This window comes from Solanum stenotomum, chromosome 8 (genome assembly GCF_019186545.1).
Source record: "Solanum stenotomum isolate F172 chromosome 8, ASM1918654v1, whole genome shotgun sequence".
Taxonomy (NCBI): Eukaryota; Viridiplantae; Streptophyta; class Magnoliopsida; order Solanales; family Solanaceae; genus Solanum; species Solanum stenotomum.
Genome location: NC_064289.1, coordinates 33,286,810 through 33,298,604, shown reverse-complemented (window position 1 = coordinate 33,298,604; position 11,795 = coordinate 33,286,810). Strand labels below are relative to the sequence as shown.

Below are 11,795 nucleotides of genomic sequence, written 5' to 3'. Positions count from 1 at the left end.
TATGGGTAGACGTCTTTTCTTTCAGTAAACTCTTTCATTATATGAGATTTTCTACCTTTGTCTAATATTGTGTATATGTCAAGTGGCTTGCCTATGGCCTCTCGGGGTCTTAGATGCCATGCCACGTCTAGGGTGTACTTTGGGTCATGATAGGGTCGATTAGGTTATTTTTTATGATATAATTGTGTATTTTGTGTCTATTTGATTGTTAGTTATATAAATGGTTTGGAGTTGTCTCTATTTTGGTGCTTCTGGTTTTGGCTGGATTGGGTTGGCCTCTTGGCCATTGTGTGGTGTAGAGGTGGTTACTAATGTTGCATCTCTGGTTGAATGGTTTCCATAGTAGACCCTTGTAGTGGTTAGTTTTTTGGGCTAGTGCCTCCATGTATGTTCCCTTGTCTCGATCTCTTTTTCATTTTATTGTATTCTCGTCTTTGTTTACTTTAATTTTGTGATATCTCTTCTTTAGCTACTTGTACTATACTTTCCTTACTTACCTTCTATTTATACTTACTTTGTCTTTGGAACTTAGTCAACCTATGTCTAATGAGTACCGTTTATTGTTACTCATATTATACTTTTGTACTCTGCAGATCATAGTATGTTCTCGCCATTGATTTGGGCCTCCTGTAGAGTATATCTTGGATTCAGAGACCAGGATAAGCACCTCACAGTTGGATTTTCCAATCTCCCTCTATTTTGATTAGGACTAGTATTTATTTTGCATTTAGAGACAGTTATGTATAGATACGTATTTATCTTGTATTTTATTGAAACTAGTAGCTCGACAACTGACTAATACCTAGTCTTGGGGATGTTTTGAATTTATGGATATGTGACACCCCGCATGTTTCAAAGTTGGAATTAACTCATACTTTTGGACTAAGACTAAGACTGCTTAACATATATGGAAGGATGTTATATGAATTATTTTGATTGCACAAAGTTCGTGTGTTAAGTGTTAAGTAAGGAAGTTGCGAAATAAAATTTGGCAAAAGTAATTGTAATTGTTGTTAAGGAATTATCTGAAATTTTGGGTCAATGCCTCAAAATTTTTCTCCTAATATATAATTATTTAGAACTCACATAACCTATAAAATCGAAGGTCAACATGTTTAGTTTCCAACGCACTAAACCATTCATCCAAACAACTTCAAAATAGAGAGATAATCACATTTTTGTGGGACTGCATTAGCAGACACCTCCAAGTGCGTCCCTCTAGCCCCTAAATCGGTAATGCTTTATACATATCAATCATCTTCATTTTTTTCATCAGAAGCTGTACCAAAAACCATCAAAAATCAGAACCAAGCTACTAAATTGTCACGACCCAGGGGCACCCCCTAGATGTTACATGGCGTACAAGACCCCGAGAGGCCTCATACAAGCCACTTAAATTTTATAAATAAGATAATAGAAATGAGCGGCAATTTAAAACATTTTAAAAAACAATCAAAGTTTATAAAACAAAGCGGAAGTATAATATACTTTTGTCTCAAACCATCTAAAACATGAATCTCTTGGGACACAGCCCATACAATAGTGGTCAAATCATAAAAAGAAAGAACATAAGAGAAATGGTGGCCGAATCCTCGAATGTTATAAGGACTCACGAATCTTCAAGTCTTGCCTCTGCTAATATCCTAGTCACGGGGATGAGAGTCGAGATTGCCGGACCCTACATTTGGTTAAGAAATGTAGTCAAGAGTATGCGTTAGTACTAGAATGTACTAAATATGATAGCTTGCATAAACATCAACATAAGCATAAGAGTTAGACAACATAAGTCATAAGCATAATCAATGCACATAATAGATCATCATAACATAAACGAAATACTTCTTGAAGTAACCTCAACTTATTCTATATCAAGACTTGGGTAATCCGCCTCTAGTCTTACATATCATGGAAGGCAACTCAAGCAACAATCCAAGCTAGTCATGCATCATAACATATTTCATACTATTCTTGCTTACTTTTAAAGACATGGGGATTCGCCTCTTTGCCTACTATAAAGGCTAATGGTTATTAGCCTCTTGCCTTACATATTTTGGGATCATGGGTACTCGCCTCCATGTACAACATCTTCATAGGAATGGAGGTAGTCCCCTCTTGTTCAACATCAAGGAATAAGGGTAGTCGCCTTACATCCTTCATCATATGACCTGGGTAATCGCCTCATGTTTTCTAACTTAGGAATATGAGTAATCGCCTCATATCATTCATCATATAAAGGTCATTTAACTTAGATTCATTTTAGGTGAGCAATCCTTTCAACCTAGAATCATTCAATATGAGAAAGCCCTTCACATTCATACATAAGCAATTCATGTGGGAATGATCCCTTCCACAACAGTTTCAACAATAATCAACAATTCATAACATGAGCTTTACTCTCAAAGCACTACATCTCATAATCATCATATATGCTTCAATCTCAAAGATATTATAATTATCTCATTAATCCTATAAGAATACATCTAAATCCATGATCTCTCCTTTCATAGCATAAAACCCAATTACATCAGTTTCATCTAAGAAACATGGGTTAAGCATGGGTACATGTAAATTCATCCTAAAAACATGAAACCCTATCAATTCATGCATAAAAAATCATAATTCACTCATTTGGATCAACATTCATCAAGGCCCACAATACTAGAAGAAAACCCTAACTCAAATTGGGGAAGTTCAACTTTTCAATTGGGGAATCTTGGGGCATCCATGGATGAAAGGATTCCGTAGATGAAAATCTATCATACCTTAATAACAAATCTCACAATTGCTTGAGGAATGGAGACTTGACCTTGATCCTAGCTTGAACTCTTTCTTCTTATTCTTCTTCGAGTTCTTCTTTTGTGATTTTAAGAGAATGAAGTGAATGAATAGATTTTGGGTAAAAAACACTTATATAGGGATCTTATACATAGGCAAAATGTAGTATAGGAATAAAATAATTAGGAAATGACCAAACTACCCCTAACATTAACTACCGAACCCTGACCTACGAGACCCCACAGATGGACCGTGGATTGACCGATGGTCTGTTCTGTCAACTGATAGATACACAGACTTTGGACTGACCTACGGACCCCTGGACCACAGACCCTGGTTTGACCAATGGTCCATTGGTCAAACCGTGGTTCTGGGTCTGAGTAAAAGCTGGGGTGAGTGATTAGTGTAACACTATCAAAGATACTTCATCCAATACTAAGCATCAGCGATCGTTCAATAATAATATAACCCAACTAGTGAGTTGGGGTTGAGTGATTAGTGTAACACTATCAAAGATACTTCATCCAATACTAAGCATCAGCGATCGTTCAGTAATAATATAACCCAACTAGTGAGTTGGGGTTGAGTCCCAAGGGAGCGGTTCGTACTTAAGAATCAATAGAAAAGAATAAATATGCTCAAGTTAATCATACCTAAAAATATTTATGAATAAAAGCATGGTTTAAATTATAGGTGACACAAGTGTCAAATATAAAGGGGGTTTGTTTGTACTATCAACTAAAATAGTAAATAACACGAAAATACGAATATGGAGACGGGATTCTTGGGATGTGATAGGATTATGGGCTAAGCTAAACAATCGGGTAATTGTAATTAATAGTAAATAGCTGCAAATCAGTGAATAGGCTAGACTTTAGTGGGGTAAACTTTCTCTTGAACAATTTACCTCGAATAAAATTGGTTTCTCTCAAACACCAAGAAGCAACAATGAAGCACAACCTTTGCTTTAGTCCATTCACTCTCTCGAGCTGAATGTGTGGAGAAGGGCTTAGGGTTCACTCTCTCGAGCTGAACCCATGACAACCCAATACCCACAGACTATCGATTCAATAATTTTGGTTTTAGAACCTCTCTCTCGAGTTAGCCAAAACACGAAGTTAAGATTATATTTACAACTACAACCCATTAAATTCAACAACGATTACTGAACAAAATCACTTTTAAAATGCAAATAAACTATCAATTAACAATACCCATCAGTTAAATCAACCCATAATCACAAACTCACACCCAAAGAATTGGGGTTTTAGCTAGACATACTAAAAAGGTAAAAATCGTTACCAAGTTGTGTTTCCATCAACTGGGTAGGATTGATATAGTCTTTACAAAGGTCTAAGATGAAGAATCTTCAACACCCACTTCCAATTTCTTAGAAATGGAAATCTTCAAAAATAAGGAAATATTGTCTCTCTATTTAGTTCTAAGTTCTAAACTTCAAAAACTACTGAATGTTTAATCTCAGATTCCACACAAAATCGCGTACTAAGCTAATAATTTAAACAAGTATTTATAGTTGTCAAAAAGTGTGCTGCAGAGGTTCAGTCGCCGTAGTTAGTCGGGATCGCCGACTCAATCAGCGATCCATCCTTTGGTCATTTTCATCGCCATTTTGCTTTTGCCTTCAGCTTCTTCAGGTTTTGTAACTTTGGGCGATATGGCACTGCATCGCGGAACCGTTCGCCGACTCGCTGACTGCTTGATTTTCTCGCCGACTAGATTTTTTCCTTCAGGGATTGGCACTCTGAAACATTAGGCGAGACGCTGGCCGTTCGGCGACTCGCCTAATGAGTTAGGCGATCCTCATGCCTTCTTTCCTCCGTTCTTTCAGCTGCCTTGTTCCTTTCTGCTCAATAATGTCCATGCTTTGTTCCTCAATCCAAATACCTGAAATTCAAGGATTTACATCAGTTATTGGTACAAAATATGAATTTGAGGACACTAGATCTATTAAAACGAAGCCCTAAATGAGTCCAAATCGTGGACTCATCAACACCCCCAACTTAAACTTTTGTTTGTCCTCAAGTAAAACTCAAGTTCAGCAGTTCAAAAAGGATGTCTCAAATAGTGCTAAACAAGACTCAATCATGAATGCACACAACAAGACTCAACTTACTAACGCAAGAATCAATTGTGCACTTAAAGATTCAAGTTGTGACTCACCAATATTAAAGAATCTCAAGCTCACAATACTTGCTTCAAATGCAAGTTCAAGCTCAACAAAGATACTCAAATACTCTCACACATAGAATGATTCCATATTCACACAGAATGGTTCAACAATTTAAAGTTCCGGAATCAAATGCAACACTCACACTCACAAAGATGAACACAATGTATGATTTCACCCGTAGGTTTGCCCGTATTTTCCAACTAACATTTGTTTCAGCTCACTAAAGATCAAAAAGGTCTTTCCAAGGCTTGTAACGGGGTTGAGTGCAAATGTATGGTCATTTAGTCTCAATAGCTATAGTCATCATGAAATGTGGTGTGAACAATACTTCTTTTCCTTTTCTTCATCATTTTTCATTCGTGCTTACAAGTCATCCCATTATTCACTTTCCATGGACTGTTGGAAACCCCACTTTTTTTGCATTTTCACAACTTTATTCCACGACTTTTTCTTTCTTTTTCTTTTTCATTCTTTTCTTCTATCTTTTTGTATGGAGGGGTTCCATTTTTCGCAAAACATGGGTAAAAGGGGACTTTCTTGCACTCCTTGATTTACCCTCTCTTTTCACCACACCTCCAACTTAGGCATTTGGCCTAAGTTGGCTATTCAAACAAACCACAAATCATGAGGATTATGGGTAATGGATCAATAAAATGTCACAATGTCATCAAGTTTCTTCCAAGAAAAGGTTAAGGCTCACAGGGTGCTCAAAAGGAGTTCACACACTCACAAGGTAGGCCACAAAAGAGGTATAATGTCAAATTGTTTCACACTCTTTAAAGTTGCCTAAGATCATATCAAGAGATTGCATCACTTAGTCAATCGGACCAACGGGGCAAATTCTAGGTGTCATCACACATGGTTCACAGTAAGCTCATCACGCAAGGCATCGACACCAATGACAAACAAGACTCCACACTTTCACTAGTGTGCAATGTTCATCACAAGAGACTCAATTCGATACTTGGCTAGTCATAACGAGATGCAAAGAGTTTACATATTGTCTATGCAACTACATTTGGCCTCATCGTAGCCGAACATTTATTTTTCTTCAATTATGGGCACTATTCAAGTCATCAGTATTGATCAAAAACGATACTTAAATTTGCAAAAGAACAGCCATATTCAACACAAACAAAAGATGGCAAAATTTTTTGAAAGGTCCAAAAATCATTTACAATTAAAAACACAGAGCCACAAGCTCAGATCTTCCACAAAAAGTAGTGTAAAAACACAATTATGGCTCAAAAACCCAAATGTATAAACAAACATATATATTCACAAAAAATCACACAAAAGGTGGGCCTCACCCCACCACAAATAAAGTAATTTGTCCTCAAATTCAAACAAAAAATATCCAAAAGTTAAAAATAAAGAAATACATAGAGGGAGGTAAAAAGGGGATCATGTCTACACAGTCGCTCCATCTGTTTGGGCATCAGTTCCCGGTGTATCAGTCTGGACTAGGGCTTCAGTACCCGGAGTCAGCTAAGAAGCAATAACAGTAACAGACCCACTAGGAGCTGCCATAGAAGTCTCGGTCAGTGATTTCTGGATCACCGACTGCATGATTGTCTCTCATGATCCGAAAAGTCTTCATATATGTTGTCCTCCCATATCTTTATCTGCTCCTCATCGGTCTCAGCATCCGACTCATCAACTGCTACCTCATCCCTATGTACATCTCTGGTAGTAGCCGGAGGAATCTCTGAAGTCTCAGGAGTGTCCAAATCATCTGCAGCCTCTAGTAATAAAGTACCGACTTCAGATAGTCTACGTCCTTCCTCAAGGCTGCTACCTTGGCTTTCAAAGCCGTAACCTCAGAGGTCTCCCCCTACCTTCTCACACAGGCCTCAACTCTTGTGGTGAGAGTGTAAATGGAATTCTGAAGAGGGGTCAGTGCAGCTAAAATGACAGCCTCAATCATAAGAGGGACATCTCTCTCAAGTCTGCTAGCCCTCACGTCAGCTGAATGGGCTAGATGCCCCATCTTCAGGATCATCGCCTCAGTAATCTTGGTCTGCTGCGAGAAAATGGATGTGCCTGGAGCATGTGAAGAAGAAGTAGGGGGATAAGTACCTAAAGGCCCGGAGGCCGGAGTAGGCAAAGATTCCTCTGTAGGTATAGAATCCACATCAACCTCTGGAGAAGTATCTGTTGGAGCTGTTCTCCTCCTATCAGCCTCCTTACGAGTATACTCGGCATCAATGCGTCGGATGTCAGTGGAGGAAGATGGGGTAACCTCAATATCTCTCATATCATCCCGGGGAACTCTATCACGCTGACATAATTCAGTGACCAGAATTGGGAATGGCAAGGAGGTCTGCCTCTGCTTGGCCCTCATGGCCATCTCTTGCTCAATAAGGAGTCCCATGTCGATGCTCCTCCGGGATATGATAGACCCAAGTCATGCCGCCTTAGGATGGCGGAGGACATACTCGTTCTGGGATGGCATAATGGTGCTACTAATAAAGCTAAACCAGAACCGGGTAGCAACACTCAAGTCCCTCTTCTACATAGGGGCTCCCGCCTCGATCTACCTCGGGGTGGTATCAAAAATCAAAGGTGCCAGCCAGCCATTTAAATCATCTAAACTGAGCAACGGGCAATCCATCAGAAGGGTGTGTAGAGTGTAGAGCTCTACCTAGTATAGTGTTTATGTACTCACTATTGCACCCAACTTCCTTTCTCCGTACCATGACAAACTTCATCGGTCTGAACTCGCTCGCCTTTTTCTTGCTCTTCGAGACCAAGTCACCATAGGCTAGATAGAACTCCCGGACTCATGAAGGAATGTAAGGGCCTCGGGGCCTGGTAAACTGATTAAACCTATGGTAGTGAATGGTGTCCCTCACATCTGAATACTTGCCTTCCAGGCCTTCTGTCGAGAGCAACTTCTCTTCTAAGATGGTTCGCAAACCATCACCTTTTAACCAGTTCAGAATCTTGGGAAGAGGAATGACAGGTTGCACAGGGGTCACAGTAAGTGCCTGAGCTGGCACTGAGTCAGCTGGTGTGGAAGCAGAATGGACTTTGGCTGAGTCAGGTTGAGATCTAGCCCGGATTTCATTCTGCCGGGACTGCAAAGGCTGGTCATCCTCAGGATCAGATAAAGCATCCTGGAAACCACTAGTCGCCCTACCGGATATGGGCCTCTTTCCCTTGCCTTTGTCACCTGGAGGAGGCTCTTGTATGCCCTTCTTTGGAGGTTTTGATCCCCCTTCATTTATAGTGATAACCCATACTCTTTTCCGGGGTGGCATGTCTATATTTGTTCGTACCATATCTGCAAAACATCGGGAAAAAGTTAAAAATAACTCAATCAAATTCATAGAAAAACAATTGCAGAAAGACTCACCAAACAAAGCGGTAAGTCGCTGAATCGCTTTGGTGAGCTAGATCGGGCTCGCCAAAAGGATTGGCTTTAAAATTTTGGCAAGTTGGCAATGGGGAAGGCCTGTTGGCGAATCGCCGACAGCTTTTGGCAATCAAGGGTTAACCCACCGAAAGTTACAGTGCAAAAATGGTTTGGGGTGCAGACAAAAGGAGATCAAGAAGTCTTTCAGCGAGTCGCTGAGTGCCTTCGGCGACCTCAGGTTTCTTGCTGAAAGTTACAGATCCCAACAACACATTAAGCATGAAATGAAAGGCGAAATGAGGAACTTCAGCGAACTGCCGAGTGGTTCGGCGAGCTCGACCCAGCTCGCCAAATGACCCAACGTGCCTACTTTCAACCCATCATCTCGAATTCAACCCCGCAACCCCCAAAAACAAAATCAAAGCATGCATTGGTCAAATTAAAGGAAGACCCATAACACCCGTTTCCTCGGGATACTCAGACTTCTCACGATTTTGCGAAATTTGGCCAATTGACGACTTTTGCCATTAAGAAGGACGTCACCCGCTCTATCATTAGGTAAATTACGTCGTTTGGCACAAATAAATGCTACTCAAACTTCACCCAACCAAACTAAACAACATGCAAGCACAACCCTACAAAATTTAAATCATTTCAATGCACAACAATACGGGATTTCAACAATCAAGAAAATACAGGCAAGATTATCAAATTAAAATAGAGAAAAGACATAAAGACACAATTAAAGTTGTCCCGTATTTTCATAAAGACACCTTAACTTTCAAAGTGTCCTATCACCCCACAGAACTATTTAATATCGTTGTAAGTGGGCCATTTTGACCCATTCCCTCGTCTGGGTTGTTACCACGCACATGAGGCGCGTCATTCAGTGATTTTACTGCCATGGACCAATTTAAAAGTGCCACGTGTCATTTTCTTTCTTTATTATTAATTATATAATCAATTTATGTCATCTTCCCCAATTTTAAATCCAAAAATAGCTGTTGGCAGCCCTAATTTTTCGATTTCATGGTTTTTTCCATAGCAAGATCAATGTTGGTTCTCTTTGTTTGACGACTTCATCATCTTCCCCAAGAAAATAAGGTAGGAATTCGTTTTATCTTTTAATTTAAAACGTTAATTTAAAGTTTTTTATGGTTTAGTTTCTTCTGAATTTTGTGATTAGGTTTTGATTGAAAATGTCAAATGCAATGTTGAATCGTATTTGTAATGATGAGAATGATCCGATGTTGCGAGTGAAATTGCGATGCAAACATGGTGACTTACTATCAATGCAAACTTCATGGTCGGAGCACAATCCAGCTCGAAGATTTTGGTCTTGTCCACGCTATCGTGTATGTTTCCTAATTCTTTTATGGAGATCTTTTGTTTATGTATTTTTCTTTAATTTATTTTTTTGCGTATTTTAGGAGGATGCGTGCAACTTCTTTAGATGGAGGGATCGTGAAGATGTTGATATACGATCTAAGTACGTAATTCCGAGATTAGCAAAGAGAATTAAGGAGTTGGAAGAAGTATTGGCATCTTATGAAAGTCGTGTTGAAAGTAACCAAGTCGTGATGAAGGAGAAAAAGAAGAACAAATGTTGTAACTTGAAGCTAATTGTTTTGATTATTATTGTGTGTTTTCTATTTTTAAGTCTAACCAAGAATGTGAAGGATGGAAGTTGTAGGTGTGTGCAACCAAAATTGCCATAGACATCTTTAGTGACTTTAGTTTTTGAAGTCGCAGGTGTGTGTAACTAGAAACTAAGCTAATTGTCTTGATCTTGCTAGTTGTAGGTGTGTGTGTAACTTGAAGGATAGAACTTGTTGAATGCTCAAGTTATTGTTGGTCTTTGTTGTTGAAATAGTTATGATTTGAACAAGTTGTTAATGTATTTGGTAGGAGGCCTGTTCTTTGTTATCAGAGAAAGGTGCTCTTCATTTGTATTCGTACTTTTTGTTGGTTATGGTAATATATTTACAGTTGTTACCAAAAAAAAAAGAGGACTTCATTTCAACATAATCATTCAAGTTTTGTTTGGTTACACGCAAAATTGAGTTTGATTCCAACCAAAAACAACACCAAAATATACATAATTAAATTTTGTTTGTCAAAATGAACAAGACAACATCAAAATGCCCTACTTCCATGGCACAAAAGTCTTCCTACTTGAAGTTGTTTGGCTTTGGCTATTAGCAGTAGCAGCAGCTACAGACCTAGTTTGAATAACCTTTTCAGCCCTCATTCTTTCTAGGTTGCTACTGGTAATAGTTGTCTTCCCCTTCCATTTGAATCCACGTATTGGTGTGTAGCCAATATCACTAGTAACAACATCAGCCCTTTTTGTCACTCTTGTACCAGTATTGATGACTCTTCTACTTGGCAATCCAGGCTGCTTAGTCAGATAAATACACATTCAAATATAAGACATTTAGGCTTGCATTGACAATTGTAAACTTACATAGAGAATTGTAAACTTACATTGAGAGTTGTAAATCCATCTCCAGCTTGGTATATGCCAACACCTACCATTCTTGGCCTTTTAAAAGGTCTTGTTTGTTCTCCACTGTTGTCCTCATATTCTACTGGTCTCTTCCCTCTTTCTAGGCCTCTTCCACTACAGGTTGCTTCAGAACTAGTTTGACTATGTTGAGTCATTCCTCTTCCTCTACCTAGTCCTTCATTCACATTTCTTTCTTGAGGTATTCCTCTTCCTCTACCTGTTCCTCTACCTCTACCTCTACTTGTACCTGTACTTGTACCTCTACCTCTCCCTCTACCATTTACAGTCTGTACTTTGAAACCAAAATATTAAACCATATCTATGTTGTCTAAAAATGATATAATAATTAGATATATTACCTCTGTGTTTGTAACAGTTCCATGTGATTGAGTTGGAACACCTATAGAACTTGAAACTCTTTCTGTGCCTCTTCCTCTACCACTTTTATTATTTGTGGTGGCCTGTGAAGAGGCTCTAGGTGGTTGAGTTGAACTACTAGCCCTTGCTCTGCCTCCTGCTGCTCTTCCTGTGCCTCTTCCTCTACCACTTTCAGTAGCCTGTCTATTAATATATCAATACATGTACATATAACTTACATTTGAAAGTAACAAATAAAAGTACATGTGCCTGATAAGATGGTTCAGTTGATTGACTTGGACCAGCTTGGTTTCTTGTAGGACATCCTCTTTTATTGTGTCCTTGTGTACCACATTTGCTACAAGTCATAACAGCACCTCTTTTGCTAAGCTTTCCAGTTTTTCTGCTTTCATCTGCCTCCTTTCTTCTAACCTTACTTGGTCTTCCAGGCAACTTCTTGATCTTTGGTGGCTTTACAATTGGATTATTTGATGTTGGCCACATTTTCATGTTATTCATTGGCTGAATAAAATGGGCATATGTGCTGAGGTACGTTTCCTTGCTATAACAACTAGCCACATAATGGATTGGTTCCAACTCCTTGT

The 11,795-nt window shown here is 39.0% G+C and overlaps 1 protein-coding gene and 1 pseudogene across 1 annotated transcript; one reads left to right on the top strand and one right to left on the bottom strand.

Moving 5' to 3' along the window:
• The first annotated feature begins 9,446 nt into the window (after positions 1-9,446).
• Positions 9,447-10,042, top strand: LOC125873723 (uncharacterized). The gene is made up of 2 exons (XM_049554592.1): positions 9,447-9,679; positions 9,755-10,042. The coding sequence occupies exons 1-2, from the start codon at positions 9,524-9,526 to the stop codon at positions 10,040-10,042; spliced, it is 444 nt and encodes a 147-aa protein (XP_049410549.1). The 5' UTR covers positions 9,447-9,523.
• Positions 10,043-10,580: 538 nt separating this feature from the next.
• LOC125874181 (uncharacterized) lies at positions 10,581-11,431 on the bottom strand (annotated as a pseudogene).
• Between the last annotated feature and the right edge of the window lie 364 nt (positions 11,432-11,795).

Excerpts from the sequence above, each read along its gene's own strand:
- LOC125873723 (XM_049554592.1), top strand. The coding sequence starts at position 9,524 with ATGTCAAATGCAATGTTGAATCGTATTTGTAATGATGAGAATGATCCG. Across the intron at positions 9,680-9,754 it reads GGTCTTGTCCACGCTATCGT|GAGGATGCGTGCAACTTCTT; the intron begins GTATGTTTCCTA and ends TGCGTATTTTAG.